Consider the following 21,669-nt stretch of genomic DNA (forward strand, 5'->3'; position numbering starts at 1 on the left):
AAAAGAAAACACGCAAAAATCGCGGTTGCTGCGGTTCTTGCATTCCTCTGCGGTTTGCTCGTCAATAGCACAGTATTGCGATATTGCGGTTATCGCGACAGCCCTATGTTTTACATAAAATGCACTTAAATGGAAACAAGGAAACGAGGCTAAATATAACTTTTGATCTATAGAAACTGCATCTTAATGTAAGAATTTTTTTGATATTTGTACTTGAAATAAGACAAAAATACATAAGAAAAATACCTAAGAAAAGCATTTTTGCAGCGTGAATGAATGAATGAGGTACATCGCTTACGCTTTAAAAAGTGGGAGACCGTAAGAAACTCTGGGTTTACCGAAGAAAACCTGCTCCCGAACAGGTTAGGTTCACAGAGTAAGTTACCACGGTAACTGAGTATAAGTTATCTCTCTTTCAGAAACGGGCTTGACCTACTCTGCTTTCTCGGGTTTGACAAACCTCCCATTCTGAAACAGAAAACCCAGAGTTTCCCTCATTTCAGGGTTAACATACTCAGAGTTTTCACTTAACCTCCTTTCTGAAACGGGCCCCAGGGTGGCCTATAGTAGATAACACATGCATAATTTCTGCAATAAAGTTTGCTTTTATATTTACTCAAATAATTAGAAATAAATAACCTGAAACTGAATCGATTTGAAAAAAAAAAAAAAATCTGAACAGAACAAGCATTTTTGTGCAAGCTATGCATACAAGTTCTATCTAACAGCCGAAGTTTGTGGCAAAAAAAAAACATTTATTGCATATTCAAATGCATATCACTAGTTTAATATGAGAATTTACTGAATGCCGACCCTATATAAATATAGAAATATAGAATTTGGCTTTCAATTATTAGAAAAACTTATCAGCTGACACAGATCATTAGAAAATGTTAAATTCCAGCCAGTAATATTGGCCGTAATATAAGCCTGGGCGATAAAACGGTATCGATATTTACCGACGGTACACCTTCTTCGATATCAATAGAAAACATGTTCGATATAGCGCATGATATAGGCACGTACTATGAGTGACGCACACACAAACACGAGCACATGCTGAAATGAGTGCTGTGCCTGCCTGTGATGAGGAGATTGTGAATAAATAATGAATATTGGTCGAATTTAAAATAAACATTTGCATTTGAATGTTAGGTGTGCATCAGGTGGCGTCATTAGTGGCGCGCAAGATGCGGTGATGTTAGTGACGTTGTTGCATTTTAATGTTTTGTTAGTCTAGCCCACGAGACGCGCCGCTGCTGTTATTCATTCAAAATATTAGAGAAATATAGAAGCTCAATGCGGAGAAGTTCTTGAATGAGTTAAAACCAAAACCAAGCCATTCACACAGAACGCATATTCAGTGCATTTTTTTAGACAGACAAATATGACTGCTGCACTCGCGTCTCACAGTAGAGATGCATTGAAAGCCATGCAAAGTTAAAAAGTTTAAACTTTTAGAAAACACGTCACAAATTTGTGGAAGTTTATTCCTTTTCACTGCGTCTCATATGTTTTTAAATGCAGTCTGTGTGAATGGCGCTTCGGCTCTTTGGATTAAGCAATGCATAAACACATTATGCTGTTTTGTTCATAATTGTTTATGCAATTTACGAAATTATATTTGATTTTTATAAGTTAATTTAGATGTAATGCACGTTTTTATAGTTACTTCCTTGCGTTGACAATTTAAATGCGTTGCATTATTTTGCTCATTGCGCCCTCCTGTGGCCTCGGGAGACATTAGACCTATACAATAAAGACCTATTTAATCTGCATATAAAACATTAGAAATGAGATATTTGTTTAATTTTTATTGTGTTTGATTGTTAAAACAAAACATATTTGTTGTTTGTCTCAATAAATTGTGTTAATTATAAATACAGTGGTTAAATTTAAACATTGTTTTAAAAAACATTATAAAAAAGTTAATAATTATCGATACCAAACGATATGAAACATTATATCGTTGATATATTTTTTAGCTATATCGCCCAGCCCTACCGTAATATATCGGTGGACTGCTAAAAAGAATGTAATAAGATAAAATTGTTTATGAATTTAAGGTATCTTTTCAAGAAGGGACAATGAAAACTCCTCACATTAAGCGTATAGAATGAAACAGAATGAAGGTGTTTCTCTTGAGAAATGCTGGCATGCTTTCACTGCCAGAGCAGCTGTCCTGCAGCGAGCCTGCACTTCATTACAGAAGACATTTACAAGATATTAACCCTGTCTTTCAAGCTGTTTCATATACGAGGCTATAACTGAGAGCAGCCAGTGTTTGTTTGAATGTTCCGCCACTGCTGGGTGATCCAGACACATAGTGAGGGGGCAAGTCAGGGGAGAGGTAATTCCTGTCTGCCTGCTGAATGGTCCTTCTATTAGGGGTGTCGAAATTAATTGTTTCTTCGATGCATCGCGATGCAGACGAGGACGATACGGTATCGGTTCAGTAATAGACCAACCGATTATAACGTACTGACGCTTTTCTGACATCATTTGTCGCATATGTGCTTTGTCGCGGTAGCATACATTAGGCACGTTCGGCTTGAAGCGCCGCTGCGCAGAATGATCAGTGTATGACCAAGTACCGCGAGAGGGATAAGAGAGCAGACGGATCCTTATGCTTTCGCGGTTGATGTCATACACTCATCCTGCGCAGCGCTGCTTCAAATCGAACACGCCTAATGGCAGAGGGAGGCGAGACGCGAGTGCGAGTAATTAAAAATGCTCCAATTATGCTGACCTATGTCGACCTATACTGTCCTATCTAAATAACGGCATAAAACACCATAAATAAACTTTAAAAAAAAAAAATGCTCCAACTACTTTAAAAGCCGACATCTGGACACATTTCGGCTTTTATGAACAACCTGAGCACGACCTGGAGAAGACACACGCTGTGTGTAAACCATGTCACGCACAAATAAAATATGCAGAGGGTAATACCCATAGATATGTATAGATGCCCTATTCAACCGCTCCAGTGTCATGCACAATGAAATATGTAGGGAGTAGGGATGGGCAAATGAAGCCTCGTGAAGCACTGAGGCTTTCCTCTGACTGTTTCGGGAAAAGATTCAAAGCTTTGAGTGTCTCGAAAACAGCGGTATCTGGTGGTTCATAAAAAATATAGCAGCCAAAAGCCTGTGAAAGACGCTCCGTAGGACGAGGCATCTACCACATATTTGTCTAAAATGTAACTGAAAAAAGTCAGAACTAAAACTTATTCGTAAAGTAAGATCTGGGGGATCAAACATTTCGACATTCAAAGTGAATCGCGCACGTGACTGGACAGAAAGTGAAGCTTCACTTGTCATTGGTCACGTGATTTCTATGACAATTAACAACACAACACAAGTTTCGAATTGAGGCTTCATCTAGCACGTCATTTATTCTCGACACAAGCTCCGATGCCTCGGTTCAAATGTCACATCACTAGCAGGGGGTAATACCACTAACTTAAGAAACCAGGTCAGGTACAGTTCATATATCTGACTGCTTGTATTTATTGACAAAATTGTATAAATGTGAAGTAAAAATGAAAACTGAGGATGCAATGCATTGTCAATGCATTGTGATGCATCGTGATATCGAATTGAACTGAATCGATGACATGATAATCGTAACCGAACCGAACCGTGAGACCAGTGTAGGTTCACACCCCTACCTTCTATAAGTAGACATATATATATGGGTGTGGAGGAGTTTCGGGGGTGCATTGAGGACAGATTTGTCTACATCCCACTCCCAACTCCCCACTAAATAAAGCCATTCTGCCAAACTAGATCACAGGCCAGAACAATAGACTTGGGGACTCAGGAGACTTGTGGCTGGAAAGTGGTTTCTCTCCAGCATCATTCTCAATGTTTGTCAGGCTACATATTAGTGTTGTCAAAAGACCCGGTATTTCGGTACCAAGTCGGTACTAAAAAAATGAAAACGTTACGGTACCAGGTTTTTTTAAGTACCGGTGGGACCGAGTACCCGGTCAACCCGGTTCTTGAAGCGCTATCCGAAAGCTATCCTCTTCCAGTGTTGCCAAGGCTGCTTTAACACTGTTGCCGCGGGTTGAAAAACGACCCCATTAACGTGATACTTAGCCCCTGGAATGCAAATTTTACCAGGGGAACCCCGCCAAAACATGCGTATTTTATCCTCGGAACGCAATTTTAACGGGGGACCCCTCGGAACGCGATTGGGCGGGTTTTGTTGTGAAAACCTGGCAACCTCTTCTTAAAAGCAGTGGCGACCTCAAGAGGAGGAAACGCATCAAACTAACAAAACACCCCGATCAAGTTCAAGCAGGTAAGTTTCAATTACATTTTTAATATTTAGAGCTTCTGTTATGAATATTATTCCATATTTAATTTGAATTTCGGATTGAAATAAACATCGCCGTTAACTACATATGGAAGAAAACAGCTTCCAATCTGAGCTATGCACAACGGCAATCATAAACAATTTAACATGCACTGAATAACTATAAAGCACTGCGTCAGTTATGAGTCATTATAAGACTATCCAACAAATAATTTGCCAGTTTATGGTTATTTATCTTATTTATTTGTGTTGTGTATTCATCATCTAAGAAATCCATTTGATCAGTCATGACCTTAAACCAGCCTAATTTGATAGAGCTTCTTAAGATTGACTAGTTGTTCCGGCAACCTAACCCATACACACTAGCTGATTTTGAGTATCCCTGTATAATTTTAGCATGTTATTCCCAAATAATAATTTGGAGTTTTTTGGAAGAATTTACATTAGGTTTGTGCCGATAGAAGATAGTATCGTGTAGGGGTGGAACGGTTCGCGGAAAAAAATCGAACCGTACGGTTCTCCACACACGGTTCGGCACGCGCTAGGACCGCGGTTCAACTTAAATCTGACAACACATCTGTAATATGGTTTGCTATAAATAACACGTAAAACAAACAGGGTTCGGCTAATGTATGTTTCTGTTGATGAATGCGTATTCTGGCTTCCCAGTACATTACAACAACAGCGATGGAAAAAAAAAAAAAAACGTGGACAAACCATTCACTCTTGTTCAATGCGAATGCCGTATGCTGGAATATGAGCAGTCATTTATTATGTCATCACCCGGGTGCTGATAGCGCCTAATAAAAGTGACAGCACTATTAATCAAACAGCAACAAAGAATTCACTCATACAGTGAAATATGCAATGCTGTTTTACATTTCATTACGTTATTAAATTTCTATACCTAAAAACTAATGTTAGACCTACCAAAAAAAAACAACTGAAAATCACTGTTTATTTTATTTGGATCTTTACTCTATTGTATTTATTTGTGCTGTTGCTTGTAGTTATATTTATTTTCTTTATTTTTATTTGACAGTATAGTTTTTCCCTAAACATAGCACATACCGAGTCATACTGAAACCGTGACTCTAAAACCGTGATACAAACCGAACCGTAAGTTCAACCGTTCCACCCCTAGTATCGTGTATCGAAAATAGACAGATATCGCCTGTGGCTGATGCCTTTAACGATAGCAAAATGATTATTCTTATTTTTATTATTATTATTATCAGGCTAGTAATACTATCTAAATAATATTAGAGTTTATTTGTTCCATTATATTTCTTTTTCCGCATTTTCACCGTGTTGCACGTTATAACCAATCACACACGATTATGTTGAGCTTATGAATGCAATGGCCAATCAGAGGTGTTCAGATGAGTTATCGCTGAAACAGCGGAGTTTTGTTGTTCAGTGCACGCTGACTGAATTCTGACCTGCGAATTCTCTCATCATAAACAAAAAAGTACAGATGTACGTGCAATGTAAGTATAAGAGATTCACTCATCATACAATGTAAACAGCTTCACTGATTATAACGGGAGTGTTTTTTAAAGTGAATATACTCATAAATCAGTTATGATGTTCTTTGGTAATGTAAATGTTATTTGCTCATTTTATGTAGCTGCTTTTTGAATAACGGAGTAAACGTAAGCTTTATGATTAGTAACTTACAATTTTTCTATTAAATTGTTATCATGTTAAATACAAATTCAGTCATATTAAAGGGATACTCCACCGCAAAATGAAAATTTTGTCATTAATCACTTACCCCCCATGTCGTTCCAAACCCCTAAAAGCTTCTTCGTCTTCGGAACACAATTTAAGATATTTTGGATGAAAACTGGGAGGCTTGTGACTGTCCGATTGACTGCCAAGTAAATTACACTGTCAAGGTCCAGAAAAGTATGAAAGACATCGTCAGAATAGTCCATCTGCCATCAGTGGTTCAACCATAACGTTATGAAGCGACGAGAATACATTTTGTACGTGAAGAAAACAAAAATAACGACTTTATTCAACAATTTGTCTCCTCTGTGTCTCTCCGCATCACCGTAGCGCCATTTTGGAGAACAACCACTGAACGCAAGCAGCGTACTCTATTCTGTTTATAAACCTTATATAATTAAAGTTGCTTAAACAATTAGAAAAAAAACAGCATCATGCATATATGTATAGTTTAATACAAAGGACCGAAAACCAATCACAAAGAGTATTTTCTTCATTTAAAATCATGAGATGCAGTGGGATGGGGAAAAACCGCCATAAAGTCTTGAGACATGTTTTTAAAAAGTTGAACTTACATTAATTTTTACATGGCTTTCTAAACATGCGGCTCTCTTGTGCGAGATGCGAGTGCAACGGTGATAGATGTCCCTCTAGAAAATGTGATAAATATGCGTTCTGTGTGAAAGGCTTGGTTTCGGTTTTAACATAAACGACATCATCTCAGCATTGATGTTCTCTTTTTCCGCAATATTTTGAATGAACAACGTAGCAGCGCCGCATCTAGTGGGTTCAATTTCTGCATTTCGTGCACCACTGATAAGGCTGCCTGATGCACACCTAAAATTTTTGCATTCGAATGTGGATTTTTATTTTAAATTCGACGAATATTCGAAATTCAACATTTTTTTGACAGCCCTACTTGACAGTGTAATTTACTTGGCAGCCAATCGGACAGTCACAAGCCTCCCGGTTTTCATCCAAAATATCTTAAATTGTGTTCCGAATACGAACGAAGCTTTTACGGGTTTGGAACGACATGGGGGTAAGTGATTAATGACAAAATTTTAATTTTGGGGTGGAGTATACCTTTAAAAACATTAGGCTGCTTTTAGCCTTACACTGGAGATGGTTCACTTTCCAGCAATGAAGCTAAGTAAATAAATAATTAAATAAATAAATTAGCACAATAATATATTGTATCGGCAATCTCACAGGCTGATGATAGGACGATATGACAGTTGAGCATATCGCCCAACACTAGCGTACAGTACAACTGATGTACTGTATATCTAACTGCCCATATTCATCGCTCAGCTCACACATCGCTTTGACTTATGTCATTTTTATTTTAATTAGTTTGTTCACAAGTTGGCAGCAAACGCCAGGGCCATTGTTTCACAGTTGAAAAAGAAATGGTTCTGTTGGAAAAACAACAACAATAACAACAACAAACCACTGGAGATCACAAAAACAACAGACACAACTCCAGTTTAAACTAGTACTAATGACATTTTATCGGTCATAACTTCTGAAGATAAATAGAGATGACACCAGACAAGAAATAAAAAATGTAGTGCATCAAAACTGGCTTTAGGCTTTATGTGTAAAATAAAGTAGGTAGACTTCCTTAACCGGAAAGGTTTACTCAATGGAGATATCGGTCTTAACATCCTGGCAGAGTTCTTACAAAAACACAAAAGATTCAACAGTTTGTGATCCGATTTTACTCATTTTTCAAATCCTGTCAAAATCTGTGAAACCTAACAAAAAAAGGAAATGAGTCAACTGATTGTTCTGCATCTCTCATGTTATGCAAGAAGCCTCTCATCAAAACACCAAAACTGTATAGCCTAATATCCGAGGATACTACAATGGTCTCATCATTCTTACTTTTTTAATTCTGATAATGGAGCAAAACAAGCCACAACTACATATTCCAGTACATTTAATTTCCCAATGTAATGGAAATAGCGGCAGATCATTTCTTCTGTATGTGACATACATCCGAGTGAAATGGATTATTGAAAAAGAAAAAGAAAAAAAACAGTAAGGTGGGGACTTGGTTCAATTCAGCAGTTGTTGATTGGATCTGAATGAAGTTTGCAGTCTACTGTAAGATAGGAGCTGGGTTTAAGCAGAAGAAATGAAAGCATATGTTCAGCATACGACACAAAAAAGAAAGAAGTCTGACATTTCGCTGAAAGATCAAGGTGTGGTTTTTCAATTAAAAATTACAAGCTCAAAAAAAACGTTTTAAAACCAAAGAAAAAAAAAATCATTTTATGATGAATATATAGAACTGGAAAATATTTGTTTAAACAAACCCATAAAGAGAAATCAAGTCTAACGTGTCATCGCCCATCATGCTATTCGAGAACAGAGGGGCGTGGGAAGGCAGAGAGAAATGCAGCAACTCCACGGCTCTACCCACACAGCAGATATGAGAGCACATACCACACACCAGCCACGCACAGGAAAGAATATACAACCTTTAAGTAAATATATAACATTATGCTTCCATTTTGTGGGCTATATTTCTTCAAACATAAACATTAGCCAACAGTAATAAGGAAGCTGAGAAATTTGAGGAATGCAGGTGCTATCAACAATCAGTCTGACATCTTGACATCTCACAGATATTACAAGCCAGCTGCAGCTCGATGCCAAACACAAAGGTCCTGTTATAAAACTTCAGGTTTTACTAGGCCAAGCATGGGCCTCTACAGCTAATTACTGTAGCCTATAAGATGGGAGCACAGCAACCACATGGAACAGAGGCTTAAATACCAAAAAATGCAGGGAACTAGCCTTACAATCCAGCCTGACTATTTTCCACTAAGTGGTTATGGGAGAGTGGTCTGCACTCTCTCATCACTGTGTAAAATGACAACAGCGCCTGCTTTCATAACGCCTGAAGTGCGGCCAATCGAGATGATCTCTGTTACCGACAACCTAGAAAAGCTTTCAATGTTGGGAAATGAAAAGTTAAACTGGATAAATTCCATCCAGTGTTTTAAAGGATGTAACTGGGTGGTAATATCAACAGAAGTGTGAAGACAAGTGGCTGCTCTCATTGAGATTTCATAATGACCTCATAGCAGCTCCTTCACACTTGGGGAATGGAGGAAATGATGGGGCTACACCTCCAAACAGCTTGCTTCACACTCTCTTTGTTTGCAGAAACAAAATGCAGAAAATAAAAGTTGACTTTTCACCGAAATTAACAAGGAACATCATCAGATCAATCAATGATCAAAATAATCATTAGTTGCAGCCCTACTCCCAACGTAAACCTGCAAAAACCAAGGTAGAAAAGTCTGCAACTTGAAAGCAAATGTATTATCATCATCACACTTACATATATGAGCCCAGAGTAGTAGCGATCTTTCAAGTTGTGTAAAACAGATGCTTCATTCAGGCAGGTGAGTTCTGCCATATCCTCCACTTTGCTGAACTTGGGCGGGTTCATCTTCTGGATGTCATCTTTGTTCACCAGGGCCTTCTTGCCATTTTCAGCCAGCTCAACGAGCACCTCCTCTCCACGTTCCTCTCGGATGCTGGCCGCCTCGAACCCATGCCGTTCAGAAGGAACCCACACCAGCTTCTTGGCCGTCCAGTCTGCCTGGTTAGCTGGGTTGTAGACCATGGCCCGATCCACAAAGAGGTACCGCTCTGGGTCCTCTTGCCCGCTCCGTTGCGCCATCTCCGGCATGAGGAACTAAAAATAGGCCACCTGGAAAAAGAGTTAAGAGAGAGTTAGTGATGGAAGAGCAGAGATTCACTTCAAATTTATGCGATATGACACAGCCGTGGCATAGGAGTATAAAGGGTCAATATTTCATTGGTTTTACATGGATATAGCCGAGAACATTCAATTTGCAAATACTATGCAGCATTCAATTCATCTATGGTTAACATTTTAAACCAGTCCTTATTGTAAAAATAAAACAGCTGTAGTAGTTTTTCTGGCATACATTCATAAGATACAAAAATATTAAACTACTGTGTGGATTTATATCTCACACCTTACTAGTCCACTATTAGTTAACATTCGTCAAATACTGCATTTTTGGAACATGCAGCTAGACAAAGTTCATACTGTCATGAATCAGCTGCGTATAAAACATTGTCTGAATCAGTTTACACATACTAGTTAATGTAAGTTTAATATGTATCACCTCCAGTGGCCTTTCACAGTCGCATTAACAAAAAAACAACAACCTCATAACAGCAAGAGCCAGATGGTCTCGGTCTACTCTGGCCTACAACTGGACTAAGAGTTAACGTTACTGTAATTTTCACAGAGAAAATAAAATAAGGTTAAAATAAGGCAAGCAGGGCAAAAAAATGGGTCATGTCTGTTATTTCACCGATGAGAGCCATTATACGCGTGATGAATCCCCGGTAACGTTAAACTGAAGCGGGACTCCAGGGCCGGACAGTCCTTCAAAAATTCATTCAATGATAAACCACCTCAAAAACACCATTCTAACGGTCACTGTCTCAAAAAATAATTTGAAATTATTACCGACAAATATGCCACATTAGTACGTATACAAATAAAGCGACGAGGTGACCGTTAACTGAGATAACACGAGCTGAAGTTCGCGCCTGCAAACCGGGAGCTGCACGCGACTCCTCCTCATCACCATCTCCCGTTATATGGCCCGTGGCGAGGCGGACAAACGTTTTATAAGTGCATTAGCCGACATACGGTGCTCGGGGCTACCCAAAGGAAAAGGATTGTTCAATTTGGAAATGTATTTATCTGCTTAAAAGAACCGCAATAACAAACTCGCTAACGTGGGCTAAGCGCTAGCTCTCCCCGCTGCCTGAAAAGTAACGTTAATGCGAAAAATAATCCGTTATACGGCAACGGGGGATAAACGGGCCAAAATGAAAAGACGCATGAACTTACCACGGGCTGTCAGCGATGAGACCTAACGTTACGTGCACGAAGAGATGAATTAGTTGCTATCCAGCGCGTCCAGTTTTTATAATCCAGTTCTTTTGAAAGTCGGCCAAATATTCCCTTGTTTCGCCCCTTTGCACTGATGCCGCTGTCCTCTCAACTCCTCAACCGAACTCAGCATCGCGCCCTCTTGCGCCCGCCTCTCCGTCGCCCTCCGGTCACACCCACCGGCTCCCTTACGGAACGGGGATTGGATTGTAACGAGCCTTGACCACAAGCTATTGGTTTGTTAGCATTACACCCCCCAGCAAAAAGTGATTGTTCATGCAAGCGTTCTTCTATCTAGCGGGAGCTGGATCCATAGAAACACGTTGGTTGCAAGGCCGTGAGCGTGAAATAATGACCAAAATAGGGCAGTGTATCTTTTTAATAGATGCAAAAGTACATGAACTGAACAATATTCAAAATTATGAATTAAAATTTGAATGTATAAAAACGGAAATAATGATAAATAATAGGCGAAATAATAATAAAAAATAACAGATACCAAATATATTTAATAGTAAATTATAATTATGAACCGGTGACGCATAGAAAATCTACCTATCTTGACGTTTACAACCTCATTCAGATTCATTTTCGAGTCGATTCTTTCGAACGGTTCGTTTCAGAGAACTGTTTTTAAACGATTCAGCAATTTACGTGATGAATTAACTACGTGTTCACCTGACACCCTGGCATCCCATTTTAACATACTCAGCTTTTTTAGGTTATTTATTTATTTAGTTATTTGTATCTGCTTCGTATGTGTGCTGATAAAACTGAACTAATAAAGTCAAGCTGTAGATATATTTCGAGTACAGTACATTGAAACTTTTCGCCACGTTGTCGTTTCGGAACTTGTACAGAATCAGTGAAAAGATCCGACTCCTATATGATTCGTTTAAAAAAAAATCCGAAATCTCTAGCATATCAGGGTAAATGATTAAATGGATAAAACAATTTCCTTACTAAAATTTTATTTTTAACTAAGTTCATGTATACCTGTCTTGCCACAGGTAAGTGGTTGCGGAATTAGACATTTTAGCTATTGCTAGTTTTAAGTATTGTCGTGGACGATTGTGTCTGGTCTTTGGCGTTTATCGATTTTAATAATAACATGTTTCAGTCTCTCTAGTAAACTGGAAGACTTGGATCACGCATCTGAATGAACTTCAACAGGGATTTGATAGTCTGGGCCGCACAGCGCCATCTGTTGTCATATAAAAAGAAACCCTACTTTTCCATTCAAAGGATCAACTTCTCCCTACTGGAGATAGAAATAAAGCGGTAGACATATAATTATCTGGTTTATAAATAGTACATCGACACAAAACCTTCAAAAAGTTCCTGTTATTTTCTCAGAGCTATTACAAATGCTTCGAACGTCTAAATGACTTACTCATAACTAACATAGAACTCAAATTAAACAACCCTAGTACACAAACTATACAAAGGCTTGGCATAAAGTGTGTGCATTTTTACAATTAACAATGACAATCTTAAAGAAAGTATATTCAAACTTATGTTTTATTTCATTAGTTGTAAAATAGTCCCATATGATGGTTCGTACTACAAAAACAAGATCGTGTCAAATCCAAACCTCCAGCCTCCTTTGCCACATAAACCTTTACAATCTGGAAACGGAACAAAAGTCACAATCATTTCAAAAGATGTATTGAACCAGCATCAACTAAGTCTCAAATAATAGGACTGATCCAGAAATGCTCTAGAGCCACTTCCCATCACCTCTCCTGAAATAACTGCACTGACTGGATTGTAAAATGACATTGGGAAAGCTTCTCAATCCAGTCCGAGCCTAGATTTGATCTGTATATCCAGTCAAACAGACACTCTATTGCTTGTAGAAGATTAAGTGATAATATGTTGGCCCTTGGCAAGTGGAAGTTATAACCTTTTTCAGTGGGTTGAAGTAGCTTTAGTGTATCTTGGACCAGAACTTTAACCAAATCCCTAATAAATCAGTTTCTAATATTAACTTGAATTATTACAATTTAAAATATGTTTGGAAAATCTCCCTGCATCGACAAAAGATAATTAGACATTAAAATGTGGAGGGAAAAAAAGAAAATGGGCAGGAATAAAGTATGACCAATACATTCCCTAATGTTATCTTCAAATGTGACACTTGTGGAAAGGGATGGCAGTTAAGAGAAAGACTTAATCTTCCCCTTTTTGAAAATGCTATAGCGTCACAACGATGGAGTGCTTAGGAATTCTATACACTGGATTCCAATTCTAATGCCCCTGTAAGTCATCAAATTCTTCACCCTAATTGTACAAAACTACTTCTCAGATAAGAGAGATGTTTTTCTTCAGAACCCTGAGAAATATCGAATTTGTTTCTTTCCCAAACCACTTAATCTAATGTAATGCAGTTTCAAATGAAGCTTTGGGCCAAATAAAGCATTTCAAAACAGTCACCAGTACATGTTGTTAAAAACGCAACTCTACAAAAGAATTGCGAAGCTTTTTTAATTACATTTTGAAAAAGGCATTGCGTTCCAGTTGAAATGTAAATGCTAGTTTTAAGTATTGTCGTGGACGATTGTGTCTGGTCTTTGGCGTTTATCGATTTTAATAATAACATGTTTCAGTCTCTCTAGTAAACTGGAAGACTTGGATCACGCATCTGAATGAACTTCAACAGGGATTTGATAGTCTGGGCCGCACAGCGCCATCTGTTGTCATATAAAAAGAAACCCTACTTTTCCATTCAAAGGATCAACTTCTCCCTACTGGAGATAGAAATAAAGCGGTAGACATATAATTATCTGGTTTATAAATAGTACATCGACACAAAACCTTCAAAAAGTTCCTGTTATTTTCTCAGAGCTATTACAAATGCTTCGAACGTCTAAATGACTTACTCATAACTAACATAGAACTCAAATTAAACAACCCTAGTACACAAACTATACAAAGGCTTGGCATAAAGTGTGTGCATTTTTACAATTAACAATGACAATCTTAAAGAAAGTATATTCAAACTTATGTTTTATTTCATTAGTTGTAAAATAGTCCCATATGATGGTTCGTACTACAAAAACAAGATCGTGTCAAATCCAAACCTCCAGCCTCCTTTGCCACATAAACCTTTACAATCTGGAAACGGAACAAAAGTCACAATCATTTCAAAAGATGTATTGAACCAGCATCAACTAAGTCTCAAATAATAGGACTGATCCAGAAATGCTCTAGAGCCACTTCCCATCACCTCTCCTGAAATAACTGCACTGACTGGATTGTAAAATGACATTGGGAAAGCTTCTCAATCCAGTCCGAGCCTAGATTTGATCTGTATATCCAGTCAAACAGACACTCTATTGCTTGTAGAAGATTAAGTGATAATATGTTGGCCCTTGGCAAGTGGAAGTTATAACCTTTTTCAGTGGGTTGAAGTAGCTTTAGTGTATCTTGGACCAGAACTTTAACCAAATCCCTAATAAATCAGTTTCTAATATTAACTTGAATTATTACAATTTAAAATATGTTTGGAAAATCTCCCTGCATCGACAAAAGATAATTAGACATTAAAATGTGGAGGGAAAAAAAGAAAATGGGCAGGAATAAAGTATGACCAATACATTCCCTAATGTTATCTTCAAATGTGACACTTGTGGAAAGGGATGGCAGTTAAGAGAAAGACTTAATCTTCCCCTTTTTGAAAATGCTATAGCGTCACAACGATGGAGTGCTTAGGAATTCTATACACTGGATTCCAATTCTAATGCCCCTGTAAGTCATCAAATTCTTCACCCTAATTGTACAAAACTACTTCTCAGATAAGAGAGATGTTTTTCTTCAGAACCCTGAGAAATATCGAATTTGTTTCTTTCCCAAACCACTTAATCTAATGTAATGCAGTTTCAAATGAAGCTTTGGGCCAAATAAAGCATTTCAAAACAGTCACCAGTACATGTTGTTAAAAACGCAACTCTACAAAAGAATTGCGAAGCTTTTTTAATTACATTTTGAAAAAGGCATTGCGTTCCAGTTGAAATGTAAATCGAGTGCTTCAAAAGAGTTAATAGATTCATCATGAAAGTACAAATTTGTTGCACTCGCTTATAGTCCAAATCTAAATGACATTTCTCCGCAACAGGGGGAGGCAGAAATGCTTAAACACAGGCTTCAACAGTGACTCTTGATCAAATCTGATGAGGATAAACAGTAGGGCGAGAGTGAAATGTTGACGTTTTCGGGAGAGGGTGGAGTTGAGTCGCCTCTATTTAGCTGCAACTTCATTCTCAGCTGGTTGGCCTGTAGCGGTCTCTGCAGTTTTGGAGGCCTATAACAAAAGGCATCAGAAAGACACTGATGGTATTCAATTATGCAAAATAACCAGAATTCCATGACAGTTTCAAAAGTTAAAATGCACCCATAAAAACCTGCATGGCTGTCATGCCTTTGTGCAGGCTGACGATGACTATTTTTCATATAATTATAATGAATGTTGACAGTCAAGCTCCAAAATGACCAAAGCACCATAAGTCTGAAGGCCTGTTCACACCAAGGATGATAACTATACTGATAATCCATAATGATAACTATAACAATATAAGCATCGTAAAACTATAATGAAACAATCTATGAGAATAGGAAGTCCATACCACAACTATAACAATAACGACACAGAGGAACGATATTTTAAAACACATTCAGAATGATTTTTTACCAGCTGATGAATAATAAACACACTGACAGCCAATCAGAATGCATCCTGCTTGAGCATGTAAAGATGCAGATGACATAACTGCAGGGATGCTTATGATAAACAGAATGTTAGTATGGATGCAATACATTTATCATTCTTGGTGTGAACAGGCTTTAATCCATAGATCCTGCATGCCATATTCCATTATCTGAAGCCATATAATAGTGATGTGGGAAACACAAACTAAAAATGTAAGAAATTTGCTGGAAATTTCTGTTGAACCTAGTTTCTTACAGGAGTGCAAATGATCTGTACAGAAATCGAGATTGCCATCTTTCTAATGGCTTAAAAGCTTCTTTCTTCTTGTTTCATTCTATTGAGCTTCTCATTTTGCGTTTTTTGTTCGGGAACAACATGAGGATTGTTCCTTCTTACAAAGGCCTCACCTTCTTTTTCTTCTTCTTCTGTGCTTTGCGACTTGCAGAACTCTGGATCAGAGACTGAAAATGACAGAAGAAGCCAAGACATCATGGTAGGAAAAACCTTCATTTATAGCAAATTGAAATAGAATAGATGGGTCTAACATACCTTCAGTTCAGGATCTTGAACATCATATTCAGACTTGTAGAGTTCCTCTTCAAATGGCCCACTGGTGATTCTCAAAGGCCCATTGGCCATCAGCAGCACTGTGAACTTAAACTGAGCCACAAATTCACCTAAAGACAGAAACAGGTGAAAAAGACAGATTTACCAGGTAAAGAAAGAAGAAATGCCGCAATGATAATGAAACTGACCTTCTTTCTCATTCAGCACACTAAAAGGCTGCAGAAGCTCATGTTTGGCACACTCCACCACTCCCAAACGAGCCTTTCCTTCATCCTCAAACGCCCTGCAGGACACAAAGTCTACTTTGTTTACCGAATCACCATGAAATCTAAACCATCGATTTTTCCACCACGTGTTAAAGTCATTATCCTAGCATTCTCATGTGATACTACAAATATAAAGCACACACGTCATCAAAAATCAACAGCATTGTTCTCACATCATTTGAGCCTGCTTCATTCATCGAAGAACAGAATATCTAATTCAGATGCACTTCTTGATTTAGCCAATTAGAAACCAAACAAATTGGAGGATAGTGCTGCTGCCCACCTAAGAGTGAAGGGCATAGCGTCAAAGCGCCTCTCCACCTCGCTGAAGAACATTCTCGAGGTCTTCATTTTCAGCCCATACTGCTTACTGGGGTCCCGTTTGTAGATGGTTGTCCTCTGACCGCCATCTCTTGCCTATTGGTGAAATCATACAGGTTAAATGGCCATTTGTCTCTACGGTATACAATCAAATCTATTTCATTACAACCATGCAGAACAGATTTAAAATGCCAGGTGTCATTCATAAACGTGTGAATACTTGCCTTTCCCTCTCCTGTGCTGATCAGCACATCCACGGCATAAACTTCATGAACTTCAAACTCTGCCTTCTCGTGGTCCTTCCTGTTATGAGACAAACAGTGGAGATTATTGTGCTTGCCCCTGACAATCTCTGTACTGATTGCTATTAACATGTTTCATATGTAATTGCTTGTTTCTTAAGTCAAAAGAATCCACCCATAAACTTTGCCAAGCAAAAATCTTATAGATAAGAAGCCATTTTTTAATAATACTAAAATACTTATCCCACCTTTAACTGCAGATATTGTAAGTAAGCCATTTGTTGACGACCAATTTTTCCAAAATGTATAAACACTGTGGCTCTGAGGTGTCATAAAATGTGCTTGCTTGGATAGAGATGTTTGAGAACATTAAGAAATTCAATATTCAGGTTTGTTTTATACCTTTGCTGATCTGTAGGGTTCTGGATAATGGTCTTTTCTCCATCAATAACATGTTGCTTTAGTTGATGGGACAGCATACCTATCCATGAACAAAAGAGAAGAACTGTGAATAACGGCACATGCACATATATGAACAATGGGCAGATCACAGTCAAGACATTCCTGTTGGCACCTGCAGGTACTTTGGGTTGTTTGTCTTTGATGTTGTAAATACAATTAAAGGGTTAGTTAAACTCAAATGAAACATGTTTAAGCTTCAGTTTATCATATTTGGTGTTCTTCATGTATGTGTGTTATTGATCAAGGTTTATTTGTGGATCTGTTCACTCGGATTAAATCACTCGATTCATATGGATCACTCTTAAAATCTCTTTATGAACTTCTTAATGCATCAAAGTTTTGGTTCCAAGGACTTTCAAAGTAGGGACAGAAATCTCTAGGTTTCATTCAAAATAACTTTTTGTATTTCAAAAACGAAAATAAAAATAGAATAATAGAAATAAACGAAAGTGTGGGTTTGGAATGACAGAATTTGATGACATTTTTGGGTGAACTGTCCCTTTAAAGGTGACATATAATGCCCCTTTTTACAATATGTAATTAAGTCTCTGGTGTCCCCAGAATGTGTCTGTGAAGTTTCAGCTCAAAATACTCAGCTCAGATCATTTATTATAGAAATTTGAAAATGCCTATTTTGAGTGGAAGCAGAAACACGCTGTTTTTCTGGTCTGTGTCTTTAAATGCAAATGAGCTGCTGCTCCCCGCCGCCTTTTCCAGAATAGAGCTGCGCCTTTACAGCTCGTACCTGCTAAAAACATATGTTTTGGTTCTGAAATCATGTGTTTTAAACCATATGAGTTTAAACTTCAGATATACCTAGATGCACCAGGGACCTGATTATAGCATGTAAAACCTGGAATAGTCCGATTTTCATGATATGTCACCTTTAAAGCAAATATCAGATATCAAGCCAGTCCCATTTTTGTACAAATAATGAGTTTTCATTCTCAGTTTTGCCGAGTAATGAGTTTACTAACCACCACACCTTCAAACTCCACAATACTCTCTGGATGGATAATGTTTTAATTGCGGTTGGGCTTTCCCGAATGATATAACAGCCATAACTCACCCTCAATTGGATTGCACTTGAATGACTGAGCAATCTTATTCCAGGCCTCTGTTACTTGAGTGTTCTTCAGAGGTAAATGGGGCAGACAAAAAAAGACAAAACACTTTTATATAAGACAGTTCTTAAGACATACTGAACTATTCTGTGCAATCTTGTGTTGAGGTGCTTTCAACTCATGTTCTCATAGATGTTTAAAATCTTCAATAGGGATGTAACGATTCACTCAACTCACGATTCGATTCACACTTTTGATTTCACGATTCGATTCACGATTAATTTTTTTTACAAAATCAGATTTAAGACAAATTATAAATTAAATGTGTCCTTTTATTATTGCTTAGACAAAATGCTGCATGTTTCTTTGTGAAATTGAAATATAATATATACTATAATAATATACTAATATAGCACTTGTAAATTATTGCTCTTTTGTTGGTTTTGATTGCTTCTATTGTCCTCATTTGTTAGTCGCTTTGGATAAAAGTGTTTGCTAAATAACAAAATTTAAATATAGGCTAATGTAAATGTAAATAACAAAACTAAATTGAAATTTTAAAACAAGCCCCAAATCAAATAAATAAGTAACACAAATAAAAGAAATCTCTCCATATAAACAAAATAAGGCTTTGTCTGTGCTCTTTCCATTTAAAATTAGAGGCAAACACTGCATTTTCATCATGATCCAAACAAAGATGCTGCATACATGCAACATGAGCAGTTTTTAATCTAAATTAAATTGTATAATTTCGAAATTTGAAGCAAAAACAGAATGGTTTGACTTCAGTTTTGTGAAACGATACATAAAAATATCTGCATGAAACAGAAACCGCAGATGAGCTGAATGAGATGCAGATTCATTCTCTGCCAGCAGGTGGCGCTTAAAGCATCAACCTTAACTATTTGCCTCTTTAATTGTGAAGTACGTACTAACCTGGTTGCCGGGTTTGACGAGACGCAAAGCTGCTTCCGCACACAGGTGTGCTGCTTTGATGACATCAGCCTTCCTTCCTGTCACAGGTGCTTCCTGAAAGAAATTAAAATCACATCACAAAATTACAGGATAATGTACATTCAGCCGGAAAGTCACTAGTTTTGTGTCAGCGTTTATTGTTGCAATTATCGTGACGCTACTTAACAAATAAATGGTCATTTTGGTTGACTTATTATATTATGCAGTAGAGAAAACAGACCAATACGAGTGAAATTAAACTAGCATAGCCATGAAAAAAACTGTTTGCCTGGGACGGCGGAAACTTTTCAAACGTTTGAGACCATGAAATGATACGATTGACCAATTAGTAGCAAATTTTCCAGAGAGGTGTGTGAGTATTATCATATTATAATTGCACTTTTATGCATCCATACAGCCATGAAACTTTATAAAATGTGAAACGTAGTAACGGTGGGGAAGAAAAGCATATATATGCACACGAACCTTAGTAGCTCCAATAACAAAGCTATGGGCCACGTTGGAGATGAAGCCGTCGACATGTACTCCTAAATCACTGTTGAGAGAAAAGAGAAATTTAGGAGGGAAAATAGAAAAACATACATACAGGTACAGGGAAACCTGAGCAAAACCTATGTGCTTTCAGAGAACAACGCAAATAAACAGCAAAACTTTGAGCACTGTGAAATTAATACAATAAAAATGGTTTTTAAAACGAAGTACCAGACCATAAATATGACTTGCCGTAATAGGAAATACATTGACACAGACAATTACAGGTTCTATAAGAGATTCCATAACACTTTTTCGTTGCAGTGTCTACATTAAAAACACTTAAATCAATTATTACGTGTAATATTTATGTGCAAAGTTGCATGTGTGGATCACAAAGAAACAAGGGAACAAGCAGGAAGACACAATCGGAAGGGATAGAGACGGAGAGTGGAGAACACTGCAGACAAGATGGGCCGAGTAAGAGGAAGGAGAGTGACTTGAGGAAAAGGAGAGGAAGGAAAAGACATGGGGAGGTTAGACAGACGCAGACGAACTGGAGAGGGGAGTTTGCCTACATTTTGACCAAATCTCCATTTTTCAGCGTGTAGTCAGGGTCGCTCTTCAGGGGAGAGAAGTGGCAGACACAGTTATTGACTGACACACTGGTGGGGAACGCAATGCCTGCAAGAAAGGACAACCACCAATCCTCAACAAAAAGACCTTCTGCATAATGTGTGAGGAGAGAGATATATCAAACGAGGCCTGCAGATTTCTCTGGACCGATCTATTCTGAATGCAGGGCTCTACAGTGCGACCATTCCAGTCGCATTTGCGACTGAAAACTACTGCGTGTGACTATGACATTTTTTTTAGGAGCACCAGTGCGCACTGACTGACCCGATCATCATCATATTTGTGATTGCGCTCAGGGGAGCTTCAAAGGTTTCTACGTGTTTTTGCAGCGTTGAGTAATGTATCACAGACATATCTCACGAATCCTTTCATAAGCAAAGTGAGAGATTCATCGCGCAGTGTAGAGAGCTTCCTTGATTATAGATGTGAGATCGAGATGAACTAAGATGAGTGTGATACTGATTTAATACAATTCAATAAACAAGAAGTTAATATTAAGTGACTTACATTGTCTGACTATAACACTATTGTCTGATTTTGCTCCATTTCGTCGTCGAAAACAGTTTAAAACAAAGGCACAGTGGAGCCGCTGCGCATCTCCATTCAAACACTGCGGTGTTTCGTTTATGAATGAACGGGCTTTTTTAAACAAATCTAGTGAGTCAGTGATTCATGATTACCCATTCATAAATACTGTCACTTGCTTCATTCCTGAATGAATCAGCCGTTCGAATGAATCAATTGAATTAATGATTCAGTGATAAAAATCAGTGACTTACCGCCACCTGCTGGCAGTTTGTTTCATTTTAAAAGTATCTTTTCAGTTATTTAAATAATTTAATATTTCTATATTCAAAATGTTATATTTAAAACATTAATATCATCATGAATTTATGGATTTAATTGCACTCATTCCACTTCTGAGCCTCATTAAATG

The 21,669-nt window shown here is 37.8% G+C and overlaps 2 protein-coding genes across 2 annotated transcripts in view; both read right to left on the reverse strand.

The window, feature by feature from the left end:
• Window positions 1–11,127, reverse strand: part of LOC107678197 (myosin-10-like) — a 74,197-nt gene extending 63,070 nt beyond the window's left edge. The window contains exons 1-2 of the mRNA XM_016473390.1: window positions 10,979–11,127; window positions 9,419–9,793 (exon numbers count right to left, since the gene is read on the reverse strand). Coding sequence (XP_016328876.1) covers window positions 9,419–9,772 — 354 coding nt within the window. The 5' untranslated portion in view covers window positions 9,773–9,793; window positions 10,979–11,127. The remainder of the gene's footprint in view (window positions 1–9,418; window positions 9,794–10,978) is intronic.
• A 3,825-nt stretch (window positions 11,128–14,952) lies between these two features.
• The window catches only part of LOC107678215 (proliferation-associated protein 2G4-like), a 14,311-nt gene continuing 7,594 nt past the window's right edge, over window positions 14,953–21,669 (reverse strand). The window contains exons 3-13 of the mRNA XM_016473418.1: window positions 20,675–20,780; window positions 20,091–20,160; window positions 19,587–19,679; window positions 18,656–18,719; window positions 17,527–17,605; window positions 17,107–17,185; window positions 16,845–16,978; window positions 16,484–16,578; window positions 16,278–16,405; window positions 16,136–16,189; window positions 14,953–15,323 (exon numbers count right to left, since the gene is read on the reverse strand). Coding sequence (XP_016328904.1) covers window positions 15,261–15,323; window positions 16,136–16,189; window positions 16,278–16,405; window positions 16,484–16,578; window positions 16,845–16,978; window positions 17,107–17,185; window positions 17,527–17,605; window positions 18,656–18,719; window positions 19,587–19,679; window positions 20,091–20,160; window positions 20,675–20,780 — 965 coding nt within the window. The 3' untranslated portion in view covers window positions 14,953–15,260. The remainder of the gene's footprint in view (window positions 15,324–16,135; window positions 16,190–16,277; window positions 16,406–16,483; window positions 16,579–16,844; window positions 16,979–17,106; window positions 17,186–17,526; window positions 17,606–18,655; window positions 18,720–19,586; window positions 19,680–20,090; window positions 20,161–20,674; window positions 20,781–21,669) is intronic.

Source organism: Sinocyclocheilus anshuiensis, unplaced genomic scaffold (assembly GCF_001515605.1).
Source record: "Sinocyclocheilus anshuiensis isolate Anshui unplaced genomic scaffold, SAMN03320099.WGS_v1.1 scaffold648, whole genome shotgun sequence".
In the NCBI taxonomy this organism is placed as follows: domain Eukaryota; kingdom Metazoa; phylum Chordata; class Actinopteri; order Cypriniformes; family Cyprinidae; genus Sinocyclocheilus; species Sinocyclocheilus anshuiensis.